Genomic DNA, 24,642 nt, shown 5'->3' on the forward strand with positions numbered 1-24,642 from the left:
ATATCTAAACCGTTCCGCCTCAGACAGCCCAAACTTCTCCTTACATTCCTGAAATGTCAAGGGTTCCTGATCCACATATAAATCTCTAAGCCTTACCGGTCCATTCGATTCCCATCCTTGGAATGAACTAGGGTTTAGTCCCGGCGTAAACGCCGGGTTTTGAGCCACCGGAGACAGCGAGCGGACCCAGCCCCAGCGAGATCCTTCTTTGCGCCCTTGCCTTGTCCCAACTTTGCAACGTAGCCAATGTCGTGGGCAACAGTCCCCCCTGATAGCTTTGCGCCTCTTTGGGCAGGAAAGGGAGGTACTCCAACGGGATGGGAGCAGCTTCCTGCTCCATTTCTTGCCCTCTAGGAGTTTCGGTAGGGCTTCCCCAGGCTAACATAGGAGCCACCTGTGACGCTCTATAGTATCGCTGAACCGAAGGCAAACCTATGCCTCCTTTTACCGCCTTTCTCGTCAAGAGTTTGTAAGGGATCCTAGGCTTCTTATTTTCCCACACAAAGCGTCCTATCTCCTTCTGCATTTCGATAAGATCCCTCTCGGGAATCTGTATTGGCAAGGAATAGAAGGCATACAGCAACTTCGGAACAAGAGACATCTTCACTGCGCTCACCCTGCCCAGCCAGGATATTTCCTGTGAATCCCAACGACGAAGCCACTCTTTGGCTTCCCTCAATAAAGTTGGTATGTTTGCTTTAAATAGGCCTGCATAGGTCGGGTCAGCTTAATCCCCAAATAGGGTATGTTTGTGGAGGACCAGCGAATGGGGAAGGCCGCCTGTACCTCCGCCAGGCCCTCTGGGGACTCAGTTAACGCCATACCCACCGATTTATTTGCATTCACCCCAAAGCCAGAAATCTTTTCAAAGCGGGACAATAAGTTCATCAAAGGCAGGATGGACTTAGGCGCATCCCGTAGGAAGCACAGCAAGTCATCCGTGTAGAACGCTATCTTATGGCATTGCCCTGCAAACTCAAAGCCCATAATATCTCTACTTAATCTGACCTGCTGTGCCAAGGGTTCTAGTGCTAATGCAAAGACCAAAGGGGACAGGGGGCAACCCTGCCTAGTGCCCCTATACAAACGAATAACTGGGGGCAAGTCTGCGTTCACTTTAACTTTAGTAGAGGGGAACTGGTAATTTGAGAGAACCAACCTCAGAAATCTGGGGCAGAACCCAAACCCCTCCAGCACAAGCTGTAAGTAACTCCACGACATACTATCAAAAGCTCGATGAGCATCTAATGACAACAGGGACAGTTTACCCGGCAGTCTAGGGGCCAAAGCTATTAGATCGGTCGTCCGCCGTATATTATCATGTGTCGAACGGTTACGGATAAACTGTTACTCTCACCTGGTTCCCACAGGGGCGTCGATCCGACAGCTGCGGTCTCCACCAACGTGATGCGTAGTGCAGAGATGACAGTCTGGACTGGCCTGCCTAATATTGTCTGCTGGACTCGTAGAAGTATTCTCCTGCAAGTGGAGAAAGGGATTTAGCCACCCGTGGACTCTAGTGATGGCCCCCCAACTCTTCTCGTTCTCCCCACTAATCGCCTCCGATATCCCCTCTTGGTAACCTCACCTTATGTTTTTAAATAATGAGCTCTCCATCCTGCATGGCATGCAGGGGCGCGTAGATACCAGTTACTTCACTGGTTTGAAGGTATTGGAGGAGTTCCGGAGGAATATTGACTCCAGTGTCTATAAAGTTCAAAAAGAGTTAAATATGTCCGATGTTCACTCTTGTTCCATTCCCTCGTTAGGTTGCAGCTGGGTCCAAAAGAATATTGCCTGAAGGCAGCTGATGGCGTTCAGGTAAGAGTCTGTATTACCAAACACTGTCCGGTAAAAGTTGCATGAGTTTAACTTGCTGTTTTCTCTCCCTTTATAGGTGCAGCATAGGAAGATGCGGCGATTAAAGGATAATACCTCCGGTGGTAAAGCAGGTAAGCCTATGGTGGCAAGAGATTCTTTGTCGGTTTTCTCGGCTCACCTTGTTATTCCTTTTGTTTTCCCCCCAGGTGCTGGGTTTTGACAAAGAAAATGATGGAGGCAGCGCCGAGTCGAAAGATGCGGTGGACTGGTGAGTATAACGTGGCGTTGCTGCTGGCGAAGCGACGCGTGCTGAAACAATGTCCTTTCCAGGCTCGGAGCTGTGCTGGGTCCGGAATCAGGTAAGGAATCAAATAGTGTCTGTGATCTAACCTCTTCTCCTTTCTTTTCCTTTTGTCTAGGAGCTCCAGATTCGAGGCGGGCGTGGCAGAAGACTGGATGCTGACTTGCAGACACGGTGAGCGTTACGCTGCTGGATGCAGAAAAACACGAAGCATGGGCTGCTGTTCGGGCGTGGTTTAAATAGCCTGCAAAGTAGTCCCAGGTAAGAAGTTCCCCAGAACCACACCCGAGTGAAAAATAGTCCCTGTAATAAAATAGTCCCATCCAGGCCTCATGTTGGCTTGGACTCATTTGCAGCATGGTCTGCATAAGGTAAGTAAAGTCTATGAGCCTGGCGCCTATGGCGCCAGGACTGATTTCTGTGATGAGCCTGGCGCCTAAGGCGCCAGGACTGAATCCAAACAGCCCCCAGCCGGGGCTTTTGGGGTTTTAATAAGTATCTGGATGCCTGCTCCCGGGGCTGATGGACTCGATCCGGATGCCCGTGGGTAGGCATCATGACATAAACCCTGTTTGATCCTTCTCCACTAACTTCGGAAGGACCTCCCCCAGGCGCCCTGCTATCACCCTACTCAAAATTTTCGCATCTGTGTTTAGCAAAGTAATCGGTCGATAGGATGCACATTCCAGTGGAGTCCTTCCAGGTTTCAAAACCAGCGTTGTAATAGACTCCGCCATAGTCGCCGAGACCGACCCCGTTTCCCAGATGTCATTAAAGAGTTTTTCTAAATAGGGGGTGAGCTCAGCCCTGAAGGCCTTATAGAATCCATTTGTGAACCTGTCAGGCCCTGGGGCCTTATCCAAAGGAAGGGATCGTATCACCATTTCTATCTCCTCCCTCGTAATTGGCCCCTCTAGGAGTTCACGAGTTCCCTGAGACAGCTGTGGCAAGCACGCATCTCTTATAAACCCATCTGCCATGTGCCTGTCCGTTGGATGTGGGGCGGAGTGAGACCTAAAATACTCTTCCACTACCTGAAGCTTATCTCTCTCTGAGGTGACCCTCCTCCCTTCCCCATCCACCAAAGCCTCAATACTATTGCGATTCTCCCGCATTTTCAGCTTAGCTGCCAATAGCCGATTGTCTTTGTTACCTTTAGAATAATAATATTGTTTGGCTCTCATCATGCTATACGCTGCGCGACTCTTATGATTGCCTTCAAGGGCCCTCTGGGCTATCCTAACCTCGCGCTTCAGTCTCTGAGTGGGCCTACATCGATGCGCCTCCTCCCTCTTCCGGAGCTCCATCTCCAACTGGGACTGTATTTGTTTCCTTGCCCTCCCATTTTCCGCCAAGTAAGCAATTTTCTGATGTTTGTTAATCTGCTTAGATTCACATGCTGTGCATAGGTCCGACATCCAGTGGTCACTGCGGAGTATTGCATTTTGTTTTTCGTAGTCGAAAAGGGACGTCGACAAGGCGTGTCTGAAATACTATCCCTATAGTGACATGCGTTTGTACCCACAATCCCTCACGCGTCGAGGTCCCTCAGATTGTTTTTTTCCGCCCAGCTACTGGTCGCCTTTACGCGGAGCTCCTCGAGGAGGGGACGAGCGGAGGAGATCCTTCGGCGTTGCCGAACACGTGGCCTGGCCTCGCAGGCCAAATACAGTAGGGAGAGTGGGGTCGTGGGACATCGCTGGTTCTTTTCTGAGAATGCCTTTCCTTTTCCCCTTCCTTTCCCTTGGGGTTGTTATCACGATTTATTGCCTCGGCTATGGAGAGGACACCCTTTAGGTTTTGCCCGCGTTGCAAGGGCAAGTTTACTTGGAAGGACAAGCATTCACGGTGTAACCCCTGCTTGCCCCTCGATCACAAAGAGGAGGGTTGCACGGCTTGTCGGCTTCTTAAGCCAAAGACTCTAAAAGACCGTAGGGTCAAGAGGTGGGCGGCCTACGCTATGTCGAAGGCCGATTCTTCACCAGCCGCTGCTACCACCGACCGTGACGAGGAACGTGATAACACGACCTCTGCTACGGAAGTCGTAGACCCCCCTAAAGAGCGCTCGCGCTCTTCGTCGTCTGTCCCCGGCCCTGACGGGCTCGGTTCACGCCCTGCTTATGGGGATGAACACCCCGGCGACACTGACGCACACGATACCACACATAAGCACACAACCCATGGCTCTTCTTCGTCAAAGACGAAGAAAGCATCAGCGCCCAAGGAGACGCAGGTTCCACCGGCGGCCTCCTCGGACCGTTCAGGTTCGAAGCCCCTCTCGCAACCGCAGCCGCGACCAGCGACTGGGCTTTCGGCAAATAAGGGCGCAGCCCCCAAACCATCGGCCGGCGCGCACCAGCAAAGAGCGCACGCCGCCGTAGAACGATCGACACCCGTAACGTCGAAACCACAGCCCTCCGCTGACAAACGAGTCGCAGAGAGCTTGGCGAGGATCGTTGTAGCCGACGCCCAGAAGCGTACGCCGAAAGACACGTCGAGCGCTACGCAAAGGTCGAAAGACACGCCGAAAAAGCCCGAAGAAAGACAGGGACTACCCCCTTCAGTCGGGGGGACCCCCAGCACACCGGAAGGCTTTTCGGAAGGCGACGGGACACTTTCCTCGACGTTATGGGAGAGGTCGAGCCGCTTTCAGCTAGATGACACTAATTTTCCCCCGCTAGACCGCTCAGGGGTACCCCATGAAACCATGGAAAGGCTCCATCTCTGCATGGAGAGAATGGAGAGGTTTATGAAGACCCAGAACCCTCCCACTCCCAAGAGAACAAGAGAAGGGCCTCAGGAGGACCCCAGGGCCAAAAATCCGAGACTATTCAATCCCCAGCAGGACACAGCCTCAGATTTCCATAATGTGTATGACCTCACTGGTGAGGAACAATACTTGGAGGAGGAGGATGAATTTGTGGACGATGAAGAGGGACATAACCAGGAGGAAGGTCTGGAAGACAGCCCAGACATGGTAGGAGAAGGCTTCGGAGAAAATCCAGAAGAAGGACCTTCTCATCCCTGCAATCCCCTTCAGTACATTCGGACACTGATGTCCTGAACCTAAATCCTCCTGACAATTCACCTGTTAGAAACACGTCTCCCATTGACGATCAGCCCACGTTCAATGCCCTGTTGCGCAGAGCAGCAGCACATTTCGAACTGGACACTGGGGAGATCTCTCCTGAAATAGACTTTGTGGAAAGAGTAATTAAGGAGAAACCCCCGGTCAGCCAGACCATTCCCCTCCTCGCTTCAGTGAAGAGAAGAATCATCCCTTCGCTATCCACACCCGCACTAATCAGAGGAGTTAATCCAAGAATTGAAAAACTTTTCACTCCTTCACCCTCAGACCCGCTGTACATCAGGGGACATTCCATTCCGGATTCCCTTGTAGTAACTAATACAAGGAAGAGGGCAGGGGTGCCGCTGTCCACCAGCGAGGCACCACCGGACAAGGAGGGCAAGAGGTTATATGCCCTTGCAAAGAGAGTCACATCCTCGGCTGCCTTTTCGGCAAGAATTGCGAACAACAATTCTTTGCTAGCTAGCTACGCGGACGCGCAGTGGGCCAAACTGCGCAAAGACGCCGAAGAAGCGCCTGAACCACTACGTACACGCCTGCTATCAACTATTGGCGAAGGAACACAGGTCAACCAGAGTATTGTAAAGAACTCTCTGGATGCTGCAGAGACAGAGGGACGTTCCCTGGTTCAGGGAATACTCCTAAAACGCCATGTATGGCTGCGCAACTCAGGGTTCAAACCGGAGACACAGGCGTCTTTAATAAATAAACCTGTTGAAGACTCAAACCTCTTCGGGAAAGCGGTGGATGAGGCTCTGGAGATGGCTAAAAAAGAGTTCGATACTATCAAAACTCTTGACCAGATCTCTAAGCCCACTACCAGATGCGGCTATGGCAACAAACGCTTTTTTCGTGGCCAACGCCAACAGCAGAATCAGCAGCAACAGTACCTTGCCACCAATTACCAGACCAATAGTGGGCAGTACAGCCAAAGGGGCCAGCGCCGTGGCAAAGGGAGAGGTCGGGGGTCCACCCCCAGAGGCTCCCAAGCCCCCAACAACACCAAGTGATGCGAAGATTCGCGTCCCCTCCCATGCAACACCGGTCGGGGGCCGGATAACATCCTTTCTTCCAGCATGGGAGTGAATACCGTCAGACCGCTGGGTACTTTCCACCGTAGCCCACGGATACTGCATCGAATTCAACGGTTCCCCAACATACAGACCCCCGAGGGGACGACGCATGACACCAGAACACCTTGCCATTCTTCTCCAAGAAGTACAACAACTGCTGGAAAAAGGAGCCATAGAGGTCGTGCCTCTATCTCAGGTAACGGAAGGTATTTATTCAGTGTACTTCCTTGTACCCAAAAAGGATCTAACCATGCGCCCTGTATTAGATCTGCGCCCAGCGAACAAGTTTATCAAACCCCAGAAGTTTTGTATGGTGACCTTACAGGAAGTGATCCCACTGCTATCACAGGGAGATTACATGACAACATTGGACATGAAAGATGCATACTTTCATATTTTAATGTTGCCAGCGCACAGAAGATACCTCAGGTTCATGATAGAGGGCAAACACTACCAGTTCAGAGTGCTACCCTTCGGCATAGCATTGGCACCAAGGGTATTCACGAAGGTACTGGCAGTGGCAGCGGCCCACCTGCGCAGGTTGTCCATCCCAGTTTACCCTTACCTCGACGACTGGCTCATAACAGGGGATTCTTACGAAACATGCTTCTCCATTACCCAAAAGACTGTAGACCTTTTGTTCCAGTTGGGCTTCTCCATCAACGAAAAGAAGTCCAGCCTAGACCCCAGCCAAATCAAACAATTCCTAGGGGCTCTAATTCAAACAAAGGACGGCCTCGTCTTCCCCTCCAACGAGAGGGTCCAAAACATGCTGTTTCAGATCCCTCAATATGTGACCGGTCGAGAGGTGACTGTACGCAAAGCAATGCGCTTGCTAGGCATGATGGCGTTGTGTATTTATTTGGTACCTCACGCGCGCCTGCGCATGCGCCCTATGCAAGAGTGGCTCAACAGCCAGTGGTGTCAGGCCAGTGGACTATGGGACGATCTAGTGGTGGTCTCGCAGGCCTTGGTTCTCTAGCTACGGTGGTGGACAAAGGAAAACCTGGTAAGAGGGAAACCCTTTGCCACACCCGCGGCAGAAGCCACTCTAACCACAGACGCATCCCTCACAGGATGGGGGGCTCACCTATCCCATCAGACTGCTCACGGAGTGTGGACTCCGAACGTAGCTTCCAAACACATAAATCTACTGGAGCTACTAGCTGTGTTCAAGGCGCTAAAAGCCTTCCAGGAACACCTACAAGGCAAGACTGTGTTGGTCCTTACAGACAGCACCACAGCCATGTACTACATCAACAAGCAGGGGGGCACCCACTCTCCAGGACTGTCCAAACTGGCCCAAAATATATGGAAGTGGGCTCTCAAACAAAACATGTTCCTACTGTCACAACATGTACCAGGGGAACTCAATCTGCTGGCAGACAAACTCAGCAGAGATTTCCCCCTGCCCGAAGAGTATGAATGGCGACTGCACGAAGACATCGTCTTCGACGTCTTCACACAATGGGGATTCCCAGAAATAGACCTGTTTGCAACCCTGGAGAACTCACAATGCCAAAGTTACGCCTCCAGGTACCCCCAGAACCAATCCAAGGGGAACGGTCTGTCGATGCAATGGTCAGGGAAATTTGTTTACGCTTTTCCCCCCCGACTCCCCTTCTCAAAAAGGTGGTGCACAAGATGCACCAGGAACAAGTGACCATGATACTGGTGGCCCCAATGTGGGCCCGACAGCCATGGTTCGCTCACTTGATGGAGATGTCTCTATCTCCCCCAGTGAAACTCCCCTGCCCGTACAACATGCTGTCACAAGACAAGGGCAGGACTCTGCATCCATGCCCCCAGAACATGAATTTAGCAGCTTGGCTCCTGAGATCATAGAATTCGGACATCTACAGCTCCCGCAAAGATGCATGGACATCCTCAGGGAAGCCAGAAAACCTAACACTCGCCACTGCTATTCTAGCAAGTGGAAAAGATTTGTCATCTGGTGCAGAGGAAAAAGCATCAACCCGATTGACTGCTCTCCCACACATATTGTTCTATACCTGACCCACTTATTGGATTCAGGTCTAGTGTTCAATTCCATTAAAGTCCACCTAGCGGCACTTTCTGCATACACCACTTCCCAACTCAAAGTGTCGTGGTGGAAGATCCCTGTTATAAAGGCCTTCATAGAGGGAGTAAAGAGAATACACCCCCCGATAGCTGACCCAGCTCCCGGATGGGACCTTAACGTGGTACTTACCAGACTCATGGGCTCACCATTCGAACCCAGGCACAAAGCATCTCTTAAACACCTCACTCTTAAGACTGCTTTTCTAATAGCTATCACCTCCATCAGGAGAGTAAGAGAACTACAGGCTCTTTCTCTTCTAGACCCCTTCGTTACAGTTCACAGAGATAAGGTGGTTCTACGCACGCACCCAAGGTTTGCTCCGAAATTCATCTCGAAATTCCACGTAAACCAGTCTATAGAACTGCCAACGTTCTTTCAAAATCCTTCCAACTTGGGAGAAAAAACTCTGCACACACTAGATGTTCGCAGAGCGGTCATGTTCTACATGGAAAGAACCAGACCACTGAGGAAGACTAATCAGTTCTTCGTCTCGGTGGCAGCAGGAAGAGAAGGGGATGCAGTTTCAAAGTCCACTATTTCTAGATGGATTGTTCAATGCATCACTCTCTGCTATACTCTTGCTAAGAGAGAAGTGCCCTTTAAGCCAAGAGCACACTCTACTCGAGGCACGGGGGCGTCCATAGCATTCATTGCAAATGTTCCCCTTGAGTCCATCTGCAAAGCGGCTACCTGGAGTTCTGTGCACACCTTTACAAAACACTACTGTCTAGATGCACACTCGAGATCTGACTCCCAGGTGGGACAGGCAGTATTAAGACATCTTTTCTCTACTGTTCCTTCTCATAACCCACCGCCAACTCCGGGTACTGGTCGCTAGTCTATGCACAGCATGTGATTCTAAGCAGATTAACAAACATCAGAAGACAATGCATTACTTACCGTAAAAGCATTTCTGATGGTTGTATCTGCTTATATTCACATTCGCCCACCCTTCCTCCCCGCTCGGATGGAAGGAACATAGACTTCCTTTTATATCTCTCTTTTCTGTAATCACTCACGTCTAGAAGGCTCCCTCAGGGCAGAAAAATACAAACAGAGGGACCTCGACGCGTGAGGGATTGTGGGTACAACGCACGTCACTATAGGGATAGTATTTCAGAAACGCCTTGTCGACGTCCCTTTTCGACTACGAAAAACAAAATGCAATACTCCGCAGTGACCACTGGATGTCGGACCTATGCACAGCATGTGAATCTAAGCAGATACAACCATCAGAAATGCTTTTACGGTAAGTAATGCATTGTCATCTGACCCCAAAGCACAGCTTTCGCTGCATCCCATACCTTAGTATATGGCAATTCATCTGTCTCATTCTCATTAAAATAATGATTAATAGCCTCAGAGATATATGAGCGGAACTGGGGATCCTCCAGGAGGAATTCATTCAGCTTCCAGGTTCTTGTTGGGTTTGGAGAGTCCCTAAAGGGAGACAAAGTTAGTAGTACCGGGGCATGATCCGACAAGGCTTCGGGCAATATATCTACATCAATTGATTGTGCTATAAGCTTGTCAGATACTAAGAACATATCCAACTTGGAGAATCCTCTGTGCACCGCGGAATAAAATAGATATTCTCGCTCTTCTGGATGGCAAAATCTCCATACCTCTATCAGGGAGTGCTTTCCAGGAGCGTAGTCAACGCCAAGTAATTCTTTTTATCAGCACTCGTTGGAGGGAGAGACTTGTCCATCAGAGGGTTAACTACGGCATTAAAATCGCCCCCGATTATTATTTCACCTTCCGCATGTTCGAACAGGAGTTTGGAGACAGACTTGAAAAATACGTCCTGCTGTGCATTAGGTGCATATAAAGAGACCAGTGTCACCAGCCTCCCCCGTAGTCTAGCTACAACCAAGACATATCTACCCCCCCTGGTCCTTCAGCACCTTGCGACCCACAAACTATATTCCTCTGCGTACCAGAATGGCCACCCCACCTCTCTAACTTCCTGAAGAAGCGCAGAATTTCGTGGGATATAATTTATTATTCAGCATGAATTCATCAGCCGGGAGCAAGTGAGTCTCCTGAAGAAACAAGATCGAAGAGTCTAAGGTGGCCATGCGGTGCATCAATGCCCTTCGTTTAATCGGAGAGTTCAACCCCTGCACATTCAGGGAGAGGCAACAACAATTCGGGTTAGTCATAGTTTTCTCATGTCTCCTCCAAGCCAACGCCCCTCCTCATCACCCATTCAGAATAGCTTGAAGTAGGTGCCTCTTCTCCATCCACCTCCCCAGTCTTGACTCTCAAGTGGGCCCAGGTGAAAAACATATACTGAAGCTGGTTCCTCCCGATCACCATCCCCAACATTTGTATTTCATCATATTATCTTTCAAACATACTTCAGAGGTCACAGGACGCCTCCAACCCAACAGGCCAGTTCGGACCCAGCAACCACCCTTAAAGACCAGGCTCCTTAAAGGACATAACAATGCAGTAAAAGAAGGAAAACCGAAAAAGAAAAAATAACAGGAGTGAATAAAGTACACATCACAAAGTGCTTGCCAAACTCGTAATGCAACTAATTTGAACAGTAACCCTTCCAGGGCAACAATAGTGGGCGTAATCCGTGTGACGGGCACCCAACTTCGGATTTCTCAAATTCATCCCCCAGTACCCCTCTTATGGTAATCCCACATCTAATAACCATATAGAAAAGTCTCGTCAGGCCTTATTGCCTCTCTACATGCTCTGCCGCCCCGGCGCAGGATCCCAGCCAAACCACCCTCCAATCCGTTTACGTGTGCGACTATTCCAATTAATCAGTTCACGAGCAACTCGTAGCTACATTTCATCAGCTGAGCAATAACCTGAACGGGGCGCATGTAAATCAGTTTTATCTCAGTTCATTATAATGATTGCCCCACAGGAGACGCCCAACGTCCGCCTCCATTCGCTTCTCATCAGTCACCTTGCTGACGTCTGTTACATATTCAGGCAAATACTTGCTGCTGAGAAGAGGACCGGTCCGTCAACCTCCGGTCACCTATACTGCTACAGTCCTGCCAAGCTTCCTGCTTAGGCATGTGGGTTCATCATATTAACTTTCGCCACCCAATCCAGGGGGCGTGGTGCACCTCTGTACCGCATCCTCTGGTCCCTTAGGTGTTCTGGCTAAATCCCAACCTCTGGGTCTTCGCCTCTTGTCCTTCGGCATGGAGCTAACATCCGACTCACTCTCCACTCTAACACTTGCGCCGCTTGACTCCCCCACAACGCCTCGCAGCCACTTCTCTGCTTCTCCCTCGGAGCCGATGCAGGAGCGGTTCTGATATTCAAACAATAGTCTGCACGGGTATCCCCATCTGTAGCAGATCTTTTTCGCTTGCAGCCAGGAGGTGACTTTCTGGAGGCACCTGCGATTTGCCAAGGTATATGGTGAAAGGTCCTGGAACAAAGAAATGGCAGATCTGCGAAATTCCACCTTTCCTACTCTTCTAGCTGCCGCCATGATTTCCCCTCTCTACCGGAAAAAATGGACCCTAGTCAGGACATCTGGGAGAAGATTGCGCTTTTGCTGAATGGAGGAATACACCCGATGAGTCCCCATTTTCAATAAGGTTTTGAACAGGTCACACACATATTCGGCAAGATCCTGGTCCTGAACCTGTCTTGGCACTCCCCGAATCCTAATATTATTTCTCCTTGAGCGGTTTTCCAAGTCCGCCTGTTTTGCCGCCATCTCCTCCAGTCTATCTTCCACATTCTGCATTCTCTTGGCGAGGTCCTTGTTGTCCCGCTCGCGCTCACATGCCATGTTCTCCAGTTCATCAACCCTGGTCTCAAGGCCAGTCAAGTTGGAGCTTATGTCCGCGATAGACCGTGCCAATGAGGCTTTTAAAGACTGGATCTCTGATGTTATTGCCGCAGTGATGTCCTGCTTAAGAGTCTTCAGCATTCCCTCCAGTTCGTGCCTGGATATGGCCAGATCAAGACTCAGGTCAGACCCCTGTGAGGCATGGATCTCCGCAACAACCGCCTCCATCTTCTGCGGGGTCGGTGCCGATGTCATCAGGAAAGTTGTGATTTTGCTCCCTTTGTTCTTATTCCCGATTTTGGGCATCGCCGGGGGGAGGCTGCGCAACTCCGTAACGCACCCTCAGGAGTACACCCAAGAGCTATATCTGCAGACCACATCACGCAGGAGACTGGTGCCCCTATGATGCAGCATTCAGGAGTATTAGAGACTCATCCTTAGCCCCTATTTATACCGGAGTCCTCTGCCTCTCTTCAGCTGGCTTGCCAATGTTGCTCCATTAATTCCCAGCATGGATCTCCGCAACAACCGCCTCCATCTTCTGCGGGGTCGGTGCCGATGTCATCAGGAAAGTTGTGATTTTGCTCCCTTTGTTCTTATTCCCGATTTTGGGCATCGCCGGGGGGAGGCTGCGCAACTCCGTAACGCACCCTCAGGAGTACACCAAAGAGCTATATCTGCAGACCACATCACGCGGGAGACTGGTGCCCCTATGATGCAGCATTCAGGAGTATTAGAGACTCATCCTTAGCCCCTATTTATACCGGAGTCCTCTGCCTCTCTTCAGCTGGCTTGCCAATGTTGCTCCATTAATTCCCAGCTCCCAGACTAGGTGTAGGCGCACCACTCCTCATCCGCCGTGCTGTCACTTCACCGCGCTGCCCCTCAGTATCAGAGATGCTCCACAGCTCCGTGAAGTCCGCCTGAGCCACGCGGGACCCTTCCCCCAGCTTTTCCCCCAAGCTGGTAGATCACAGATTGGGGGGGGGCACGCTCCAAATCCACAGTGCTTCACCAACTCACCAGGCTTCCTCGGGCAGCTCGTCCCAGCGTCCCTCCGCTCGCCCACGGCCAATGCACCAGCCTTCCTCAGGCTCGCCATCTCAATCTTCGTTCCTCCTCTCACGCCTCCTTCGTATCTCCCCTCCGCCGCCTAGGAGTCCTGTCCGGTCCAGCGCCACATGTCCCAAGCCCGCGGACCGCTAAATGAGCTCAGTGCCTCGGTCTCTGCCTCTCCCCAGCGCGCCCGGCAGCTCGCCGAAGGGGCTCAGCGCTGCTGTCTCCGCCTCTCCCCCGACACGCCGGGCAGCTCGCCTCCACTCCCCACGGCACTCTTCACTCCTCTGCCACTGCCTCAAAAGGCGTCGCCAGACCGCATGGCACAGCTCCGCAACTGGCACCTCCCGGCGTCTGCACACCACGACCCGCAGCTGTGCTCCTCTTCCGCAGTCCTGTCACAACTTCCAGTCTCTGGCGCTCACTCTGACCGTGCAGCCGGGTCCATGTCCAGCAGCTCCCGCGCGTCCACCATCTTGCTGGCCTTCAGCTTCGCTTCTCGTAGCTGAAACCTTCATGAAAACAGCTTGCAGGGACCAGCGCCACATTTGCTCTCCGCCGCACTCCCAAACACACTTGGTGGCTTCCATATAGCAGATAAGGGGGATTAAGGGCATCTAGCAGCCTTTAAGTTGGGGCCCGTCCTGGAGCTTACAGCAGGCACGTCCGCATGGCGCCCTGCCTGGCCACGCCCCCTCATAAGGACATTTAAAAAAACCATAAATAGAAAAACATATTCTTAAACCAAACATTCAATTCATAATTTTGGTCATTTCTACCTTAAATGTAATTGAGAGGGAACATCAAAAGAAGAAAAGACACTTGGAGGGATGAAAACTGAAAGAGTGCAACATCATATGTGCCTGTTCATGAATACTTATATAAAGCCCTGGTAGTAAAAATTATTGTGGTGTCATGCTATAGGCCTTAGTGTTTTTTTAAACATATTTTCCTGCTGGAAACATTGTGTTTCACTATTTATGCCATCCCATACCATATTGACCACCAGGTCCAGTGCCATCCACATTTACTAGGGTTGGGGTGTGCCTTAAGACACTACGTTACTGTGCATGGCCTAAGTGGACTTAACTCCTTGCTAGATTTTATGGTTTCCGGTTTCTCTTCACCTCTTGTTGTTTTATGTTGGGTGCTCACCCCTGTTAGTAGGCCCACGTGTTTACAATGGAGTTAGGAGAATCGTTGTATTGGCATTAAAGTTTTTATAATGTGCTTGAGGAGTACTCTTTTTGATTGATAGTTTGATATGTGCAACTTCAGTAACGTACATATTTTTCAGTTTATAAGTGTGGTATATTTTCCAGAGATGTGTGTGTACTAATTGTACTTTTTGTCTCAGACTTCTACCCCTACCAGAGAATTAATCATTGTACCAGGGAATTAATCATTGTCACTCCCCACCATGTTACCAACATTGAGAGCTTTGGCTTCCCTTTCTTGTCAGGTGTGTTCGCCTTCCCCATAGAGTTACTGGTTGTAGCACCCCCAACAGAGAGTGGCACAAGAACTGCCTTAACACAGTTACTTTTAGGACAGCTCAAGGATTCACTGTTGGCCTCGGTATGGTAATGTATTCAACCACCCTCAATACTAAAGGGATGGGATTTTCCTCCGAACAGTGACCCAGCAATGTGGCAAGGACACTGATTTTCCTGCACCCCCCCCCCCCCCAGGAGCCCATATATTAATGCTATGAAAAGAATTTGCATGGTTGTTAATCTGCATCATATCATGAAAAGTGCTTGAACTGGAAAGAAGATTGATTTATGACAAAAGACAAGAATAGTCTTTCAGGCATCAATACGATAGGACCGGGCCCAGAGAAAATTTTTGGAAAGACAACCAAGGGCAATTAAGGAAATTGATACAAAATGCTGTAAATGAATGATACAAAATATCCATGAATTAAACAGTTGTCTGGGATGAGTGGTCATTGGTCACTCTAAATATCGCCTTCCCCTTCAGGAGTAGCTCGGATCATACGGCCAATATACTTGTACCAGAATGGAAAGAGGGAGGGGTATGGGTCTCAACAGTTAAGAAGCCTACCCTAGACCAGATGTTGTTTGAGAGCAAAGAGTGGTGTGAGCCACGTGAAAGCTCAGTTGCTTGCAAGGCTGTTTGTTGAGGTCATGGTGCCGTTCCCTGAGAACAGTAGGTTGAAGGACTGTGCCAGCCCCATGTCCAGGTGTATTAACATGGGAGGGATGTAAATCAAGGTTTTCGATGTGGTGCAGGCAATTACACCCATGAGTTATTCTATTCATCACAGAATTGTCCACGTAGAAGTTCAGCACCAACTGTAATTGGCCATGGAGGTTAGCTTTGCAAAACCTGGGCGTCTGGAGTGGTGCTAAGGTGGTATTTGGACAAGCATCTGGTAAGGGCTGTACAACCACTAACTTTAAGGGGAGCAGAGCACCCAGCCAAAAAAGGGAAGCCAAACCTCTCACCTCTTAAACTAGTAATGTGACAGAGCAGTCAGACTCTTTTCAACAGTGGCGAAGTAGGCTGACATGGTTCCATGTGTTTCCACCAGCCAATGTCTCACCGCAGACTTTTTATTTTACTGCCAATTCTTTTATTTCTTCTTCATCCATCCAATAGTGCCTCATCCAACATTTACATTTTGTGGGGAAAGAAATGTTTAAAAAAAATAGCAGTGAATATAAGTAGGTTAAAAAGACTGAATACTCTGCCCTATATATGCAGATAGAAATCCTTGTTAAATACCTAGAAGAGTTTAAGCTGAGTAAAATGTTCCCTTAGAAATCAATGTGAGAAAGTCAATCCGTGTGTATGGGGAAAAGGCAGCTACGTTCCAGTTATAACTAAAGGTGTGGATTTCAGCAGAAAACTAACCAAGGAAGGACTAGAGGGCACCTCCAATGAAGAGCTCAAAAAATCGGTACAATAACCAGGAGCTCCAAAAGAAATGCAACACAGCTGTAAAATGTGGTTGAGACCATCCTGTGGTATGTTTTGACCCTGGACTGCAAAGACACCTGAGGTCCTTGAATAATCAACCACAACAGGGCACAGACTTAAGCAATCAGTGTTTGTTCCCAGAAAGTCAGTTCCAGGAAAGTGAAACAACCCATTAACTACAGGGCTTGTTTTCTAGACGAGGTTTACAGAACTTGAACCATAGGGCAATGACGACAGCACAAGAAGAATAAATGGCCTTCCATCAAGTGTGAGCAAGGTATGGTATCAACAGTAAGATGGACACAAAGGACCACAATTCAAGGGGGTTTATTGAACTTCAACAAGGGTGTGGTAAACTCCTATCTAATCCTAAATCTACAGATGGAAGCAAGCTAGACCATCAAATAATAATAATGCAGTCCTAGTGGAGTCTTGTCAAAATAAAAGGGCCTATACTAAAATAAATGCTTGCCAATCCTTACCACTAATTACAAAAATTGTTGGGTAGTGTTCATGAAAAAGAAAGAAGTGTTCACTAAAGGATATGTCGGGATCCTCAGGCCGTTGGCATCCCTTCCCCATTTTGTCAGCACGGTACAAGGCTGTTCGTTCGAGCAAAGCACACACTCTGGCTTCTTTGGCAGAAGGATCCAGTTGCATTACCAGCATCAGGGCCTTCTGTGCCCAAGTCTCTTTCTTTATCCAAAAGTCTCTTGATTTAGGGACCCTGATGTACAAAAACAAAACACAAAGTTCCTTTCTTCTTACAAGTACTCAATTCAGGTGATTCACCCTGGATCCCCCTCAGCTGGGCTTAGATTCCCCTTTTTACAATGTTCAGAGAATATTATTTCGCGGGTGCCTCACGGTTCACCCGGATGCCCCTCAGCCGTGTTCAGATCCTTCCTCTTACACAATTAGTCTCCCTCAGCCGGGCTCGGACCAATTTCAGTTCGCATTAAACTATCGAAGACTTTCGATTGTGCACAGGGTTTAGCTTGACCCGTTACAGGAACACTTTGATCCGAAAATTCCCTTTTCACAGTTGGCAACCAGTTGGATACCCATCAGAAACCTTCGAATGAGCACCCATGTGGTGCCGGACCACTCTGTCTACTATCTTTCTTGGCCTCCAAAGTTCAGTCACTCCTCTCGTTTTCAATTATATTTGTATTGTTCATCACATACGTTTCACACACTGTTCTCTTTCGATTTCTTCATACAATGTTGCCGCTTGCAACCTTGGTTCTAACACAGGCTGGTCTGTTATTAGTCTCTCTGACTGACCGGCTGTGCAGTCTTTACTGGCGCTGCTTTGTAATAGGAGCCAAGGACATTACCACAGCAGCAGACGCGCCTCCCAGCCTTGGCTATCGACGCAGGAGAGCCTCGGGTACCTCTGACACACAATGCAGGTTTGTTCAGCATTAGTTCCCGGTCTTATGTTTCTTATTTTCCAAGCTTCACAAAAGCAACTGTCTGAAAAGGTCAAGGGCACTTCCTTCCTTGCAACCCTATCTGGTCTCGCCGTCTTTCTCTTTGTATTACACTGCCTTCTTGGAACTGCTGCTTCCTCGTGTGCTTTGCCTTGCTCAGAGTGTGCTTTCGTGCTCCACCTTTTAACTGTGTGGGGAAGTGTGATGGAAGTCAGGTGTGTGTGTAATTATCAGTAATTGCCTGAACACTGTATTGGGAAATGCCAGGTATACGGCTCTGGTGTTAGTCTGTTTTCGGTCACGGTGAGTTGTCTGTGAGAAGGTGTTAGTGTCGGGAATAGGGAGGGGTTGAGTTCGTATGTATCCTGCCTGGTAGGATGGGGCAAAGGTGTTAAAGGGAAGGGGATACTGTGTCTCACCATCCGGTCTCCCACTCCCCGAAGACCCCTCATCCAGGTGATCCTCCCGCAGTGGTCAACCCCCAGGAACAGGATCCAAGAGCGATATCCGTGTCCTGGCCAGGCACTAGCGGGTGAGACACCTTCTGGTTTCTCACACAAGAGAGCCCCTCAAGCCAGCAGCAAAAGCAGCAGCAATGCAAGATTCTGGAAAGTTGTGAGAACCCAGCAAGCGGGTTCGAGCCGCTTCTAGGACAAAGTAAAGGCACCCCCCGCAGAAGACTGTGCTAGGCCACAGTGGGGATGTTCAGGAATGTCCTGAAGAGAAGGTGAGGCAGGGTCCCAAAACTCTTCCAGGCGACAGCAGCGACCAGCACCTTCGTGGTAAATGGTGGGAAGTGGCAGTAAAACAGCCTGGAGACAGTCTGAACATGAAAGGGCTGACCAAGCACACAATTAAAGCCAGCAAGAGGGCACATGAAAGACATTAGAAGGACGAACAGTAGCCAAAAAACTCAAATGGAGATGGGCCCAGGATTCTGCATCCAGCCAGTAGGGCCAGATCTTATCCTGAAAATGCAGCAATGGCAGGGAAATGGCAGAATATCCTCCCACAGTTAAGTAAATATGCTTTTCTGAAAAATCACAGCAGAATTGGGAATTAAGTACAGGGATTCCCCTTACATATCACCACTCACAGGGGCTGACCTAAGCCAGTCTACCTATCACAATAGGGCACTAGGGACAAAGTTAGAATGCCGGCCACTCAACTAAGACCACCAATGCAGGATGCGCTGTTGCCTGCCACGGAAAGACTGGTCTAACCCAGTCAAAACCCATATGGAGCTCAGGTGGACACAACCTCCATTTTAAACCTGCCTCATGGGTCCTCTGAAAAAGGGAAGCCTCTAAAATAAAATGGATGAGAGTAGGACAAATACATTGGTACCGCAATAGTTAGTAAAAAGGTACATTGGGCTATATGAGGGGTCAGTAATGTGAGGCTCAGAACTGAGTTTAGTTTTCTCAAGGTTTGACATTTTATTTGGAACAGAAATCATAAATAAACCCTAACTAAATCTACTCTACCAGGGGATTCTCTACCTAGTCTAGAATCTAAGGGAAAACCTCCTAGAATACACAAAACTAACCCTCACACTAAAGAACCAAACATACAAAGTAAAACAAAACATAAATAAAAGAATATGAGGTAGTGGGATCGATATAGATTCCTGTGCGCTCTTGACCACTCTCAAAAATAAAGGTAGTTGTAAAATTCTGAATCGGCAGCGCGTGCCCCACTCCCCACAAATCCCCCACTATGATTTGAAGTAAAGTATACAAAAGAATTAAAGATCAGGGAGGGCAAGTCGCGCTCTGATTGTAAGTTCCAAATTATAGTATCACACAGTTCCATGCCATCAGAAATGTGGTTTATTCCACGTATTTGTACAGCAGTACAGCCAGCCGACACGTGTTTCGACCTCCTGGTCGTTTTCAAGGCCTATTCAGTAGTATCAGTGGATTTCACCTTATTAGAATGTTCGGTCACTAGAAGGTGAACATAATGCTGTGTTGAGTTGTCTTGGTCGGTTCGGGTTCTAATACCAGTCTCACCTGTGATTAGTGTCAAAAATTGTAATCCGTTGCAATTGACGGCTGGAAATAATTCCTTGCTGCTATAGTTTCCTTTTCCAATCTGTGAGCATACATGCTTAAGCCTTTCTATATAAACCTATAGTAGGCTGACTCATAGTGACCCGGGTTCAATCCTGCGTTACCCAGTGGTGAGAGTGTCCCTCTCCAGGGAAAAATACTGTCTCATCCTGTGAAACCTCCCCCCGACCCTGGTCCTTTTCTCCACCCAGGTGATCCTCCTTCAGTACATCACCCCCAGGATTGGGATCAGGAAGCGACTGCCCTCTCCTGGGAGGAGACTTTAGGCAGAGTTTTAGTGGGGGGTCCACAGGATTCTAAACGGGTACAGATGCAGTAAATCAGCTTGCACACCTGGTGAACCCTACACTAAAATCTGACACCTGCCTACGCTTTAAAACTAAAGTAGGTTGATCTAATCACCATAGGGTACAAATGGCTCTGGGCATGGGAGCCTTATGGGTGACCTGGGACCATATACTTAATGAGTGAATAAGGATTGCAATGGCAGGGGGACTTCAGTAGAAACTCCTCTGATCACCAGAAATAGATAAGTGATCCAAAAAAAGGGGGAAAAGCAAAAATGTCAGAGGATTCTGAAAAAGGCTGCAGAGAATTACCAAGAAAGAAATGTTGCCTTAGCAAATGTGAAGTGCATTACTTCTGTGGTTACATTACCTTCATACATTACCTTCACCCTCTACACTTAGTGCTCAAAGTATAGTGGGCACTGGTAGGCCAATGAAGAAACACATATTCTTTGTGTACAATACAAAGTGTTCATTATTTCATTTTGTTTACATAAAAAAATTGTTTGGTACAAATGATTTAATGGTTTTGCTTATTTCTCAACTAAAAATTTGCACTATTCTTTTATTTTTCTATTTGTCCTTTAACTGGTTTCCTGATCTGTTATTGGTTTTCACCATTTCCTTTTCTTTACTGCAAGTCCTCTCATGGTTTTCCCATTTAGTCTCCCCTCTATCACTTCTTTTATCACCACCTTTGTCCGCACTCTTCTCTGCTTCTTCTCACACCCCTCTTATCCCCCTCTCGTAGCATATTTGTTATAATTTCTTGCTCTGTTATTTGTATATCTTCTTTCCCTTTTCCCCAGCTCTCTCTGTTCTTCATAGCCCCTCTCACATCAGTCTTTATTTGTTTCCTCTCTGCCTGCCTTCAGGGGAGGAGTGGCTGGTGCGGAAGGTGGGAGCCTACCTGCCGGGAGTGTTTGAGGAGGTGGTGGATGTCGTGGATGCCTTTGTTCTCACCGATACGGTAAAGTCAAGAAACAAATGTGGATTCATAGTTTATGGAGTACTAGTCGGGTTTGGAGACTTGACTTCCCTGACAGAGAAGAGTTAACAAAATGTAGTTCCTTCATCCCAACCTAGTTTGATTTTGTTATTCTCCGTATTGGTTGTCTTTTTCAGGTATATTTAAGATGGTGAAGTAAAATTGCTAGTTGCTGCTTTCCTTTAGCTCCTGCTTTAGAGCAGTGTTCTTCCGAGCCACCTCAGGACTGCATTCATTTCCTCTGTATTGTCTTGGCCATTCCTTCTTTCTGGGGTAAAGAATATTAGTTGGCATTTGCAGTCACCTGGCTTTTCCTGGGATCAGGAGAAGCACCATTACTAAATTGCTGCAACTACTTTACTGAGATAAAACAGCATCCTATAGAAGTGCAGACAACAGTATCAACAAAGCAGTTGAACAGAAATGCAATAACTCAAATCTCTGACATGAACCAACGTGTTTCGTTATCTTACTTATTTCATACTATACACTCTTCTATACTCAATGCAATGTATTCTCTTTTTTAGAACAAAACTAAAGGCATGCAGTGGGAGATCTACTAAATGGCAAGTGTCTCACAAAACACATACATAGATCTTCAATTCCATCTGACATATAGCTCATTGAAAGGCGCTGCAAATTTGATCACCCGCTCTCTTTTGCAGGGTACTTGCTGTACATTTCCCTTGTCATATATTGATGATAATGGTAGTTCTAGGATCCATTCCTCTACTTTGGCTTTAATGTTACTGTTGGGGACATTTCTGTAGAACCTTCAGGTGAGGGCCGTGTAACTATCTTTTTCCTAAAGGAAACAGCATGTTGGCAATAACGCAACCTAACTCGGCTTTCTGTTGTGTGTGTATATGTACGAGCACGCCACTTTCATCGTAGGACCCTCTTTTTGGAGTTTCTTTAAAATAATAGTCCATTTGTTTTTGGGAAAATAACTCTGTGCATATTGGTGGAGGACTGTGAGCTGACAAGGTAAGACAAGTGGCCCCTCTTTTGTTTAAATCCAGCCTTCACATTTTGATTCATTTGAAAGGAAGGCACCCTTTATTTCAGAAACTCCATGATGTCTTCCAATGGAAAAATTAACAATTTACTAAATTTGTGTTTACATATGCATCTGTTTACATTTACTTGTCAAAAGTAAAGTGACCAGAATCTCCAGCACTTATATATCTGGATTATCAAAGTTCAGCAATATACCAAAGGACATCAGTTTGTAATCAAATGGTTCCATTCAGTACATGGGTTCAGTCCTTCCTCAGCCGTATTTAGGTGTCTAATCCATTTCTGTTCCCTCTTTCTGAGGGAGGAATCCGTATTGCCTCCTCTAGGGTTGGGCATAACTGATTGAATCACAAACCAGAAAGTATTTTTAGCGTTATATTTGAACTGGACGTACTGCTCTACAAGGAGTTTATCCTGGACCCTATTTCCTATACAGGACCGATGTTCATGTATGCATTGTCACACTTCTATGTTTTTCCAATTTCAAATAAATCGCAAGGACCCTTACTGCCATATACTACATTTCATTGGAGATAGACCCCGTAAAGTATAGTCAATAGTGGGGCTCTTCGACTGGTATGTGTGAAAGAAAGTTGTTTAATTTTGCTCCACTTTTAAAGGCAAATAAAGGTTTTTGTATGGTGAAATCTGGTTGTTGAATAATATTACGGTTTTTATTTATAGCCTTTTGTGAGATGGTTACTTATGGGGCTATACGTTACGCAGAATAGTCTATCACTAACTGGTTTTACTTGTGTATAACAACATAGGTCATGATTGATGTCGGGTAGCTCCCTTTTTTGCCTGTTTGATCGTTTTCTCAGATTACCTTTGAGGCGATCTCTATTTTGTTCATTCAGGGCCTGAGTTTCAAAGTCTATTCTTTGTGTTCAATTGAGCCTAATGCGATTTAACAGACTGTGCCGTGGGAGCTTTCACAATGTAATAGCGCTTTTATCAGTAGGTTTCTGATATAGTTCTGCGATTAACTGCCCTTCTTGTTTTTCAAAATAGAAATCCAGAAAAGGAATGTTATTTTTATTATAAAACATAGTGAACTTTAAGTTGCCATCACAGCTATTCAAGCATGTGTGAAACATTTCTAAAATGTGCATTTCAACTCTGTCTCTTCGCCTCTGTCGGATGCTAATATTCAACCTATTTCGTCAATTTTAAATATATATATTTTTTTTCAAAGTCTGTATGTACTATATGTCCACATAGCTGCCATACTGGCGCCCTTTATTTGCTTGTATATTTGCTTTTTTGATTCTTTCATGCCAAAGGTTCTGCCAGAATTCCACCTCAACGAACCTTTGGTGTTGCCTGTGTTTCCGGCTCCTTCTCCAGCATGGGGTCTGGCATGGATTCACATGCTCATGAATATTCCCCGTCGTCAGGCCAGGAATCCTCGGTATAGAAAAAATCAGTCTCAGTTTAGTTTCTGATCTGTCTTTCTTAGTAGTAACCAATCACTGGTCTCTGGGTCATACTGCCCCCAGCCAATGACTGCCCTCTACCTAAGCCCCGCCTCTGGCAGCCATCCTCAGATTTTTACCGCACGTTCAAGTGTTGGGAGTGCTCGTGCTGTAGCTCTCGAGCTTTTGCTGCATTTTCGCACTTTTTCAGGAGATTTTTCTCATTTTTCGGTTAAATTGAGCCTCAAGCTCCACTGTTTCTACATCCGATCAACGGGGACCCGTTTCGGAGTTCTACGCCCCTCAAGGGTGAAGATTTCGTCGAGTTGTGCTTTTGGAGGATTCCAGAAGTTACGAGGCCTACCACGGACATGGCCCAGGAGAAAGGAAGCTGGACGCTCGGGAAGCTGTTCAGGACCTGCCCTGGATGCCAGCTTCAGAATGTGTTCAAGGAGGACGAGCATTCGTTATGCCTCTACTGTCTCCATGAGGACAAGATGCACGTGGAGAAGGACTGTGCGTTTTGTGGGAACATGTCGGAGCGGACCATGAAGGATCGCCACCTCAGTCTCGCTAACTGGCTGGAAGGGAAGAGCCCGTCGGGCGAGAAGAAGAAAAAGAAGTCCGAGCGGTCTTCTAAGTCCTGTGAGGGCGCCCCGGCGATGGGGGCCCAACAATAGGTCAAGCACCGCGAGTCTGCGGGCAACGGGAGCGCCGAACGGTCGGGCTCCTTGGCTGCCAGGCAGGGCGCATCCTCCCCGGCGCCATCAACCACGAGCCAACGCTCTGGCTCGGGTAAGAGGAAGTCCGAGAACCCGGCGAAGCTTCTGGAGAGGCCCCAGTCGATCTCGAAGATTCCGGCAGAGGGGGAGCGAGGCTCGGACCCTCTCCCCAAGGTGAAGGCCCCAGGCGTGCAGAAGGTGACGATGGCCTTAATTCACCCTGCTAAGACCTCGATTGAGGATGTCGCAGCGGCCCTGGCTCAGCCTATGGAGGCTACGCCAGTGGAGGCGACCTCAGGATCCAGAGTTTCCCTGCCACCGCGGAGGGAGTCGTCTTTCAGGCCCATCGAGAAGACCCCCACGAAGTTCCCGTTGGAAAAGGAGGGCGAGGGGCAGGTGGCCATCGTGGATACGGACACGACCTCTGTAGAAGAGCTCATCGAAGTCATGGAGGAGGCCCAGCCCATCGGTAGGGATCCCGACAAGGGCAACGACGAGAGCGACGGTGTCACCGACGAGGTTCGTCAAGAGCCCTCGCGCCTGTCATTTC

General features: G+C 48.3%; 1 protein-coding gene across 3 annotated transcripts in view; it reads left to right on the forward strand.

Annotated features, from left to right (window-relative positions):
• The window catches only part of MVP (major vault protein), a 352,386-nt gene that overhangs the window by 192,691 nt on the left and 135,053 nt on the right, over positions 1 to 24,642 (forward strand). For all 3 annotated transcript variants that reach the window (XM_069652030.1, XM_069652029.1, XM_069652028.1), the window contains exon 6: positions 20,820 to 20,914. In XM_069652030.1, coding sequence (XP_069508131.1) covers positions 20,820 to 20,914 — 95 coding nt within the window. The remainder of the gene's footprint in view (positions 1 to 20,819; positions 20,915 to 24,642) is intronic.

This window comes from Ambystoma mexicanum, chromosome 3p (genome assembly GCF_040938575.1).
Source record: "Ambystoma mexicanum isolate Mex_15411 chromosome 3p, UKY_AmexF1_1, whole genome shotgun sequence".
Taxonomy (NCBI): domain Eukaryota; kingdom Metazoa; phylum Chordata; class Amphibia; order Caudata; family Ambystomatidae; genus Ambystoma; species Ambystoma mexicanum.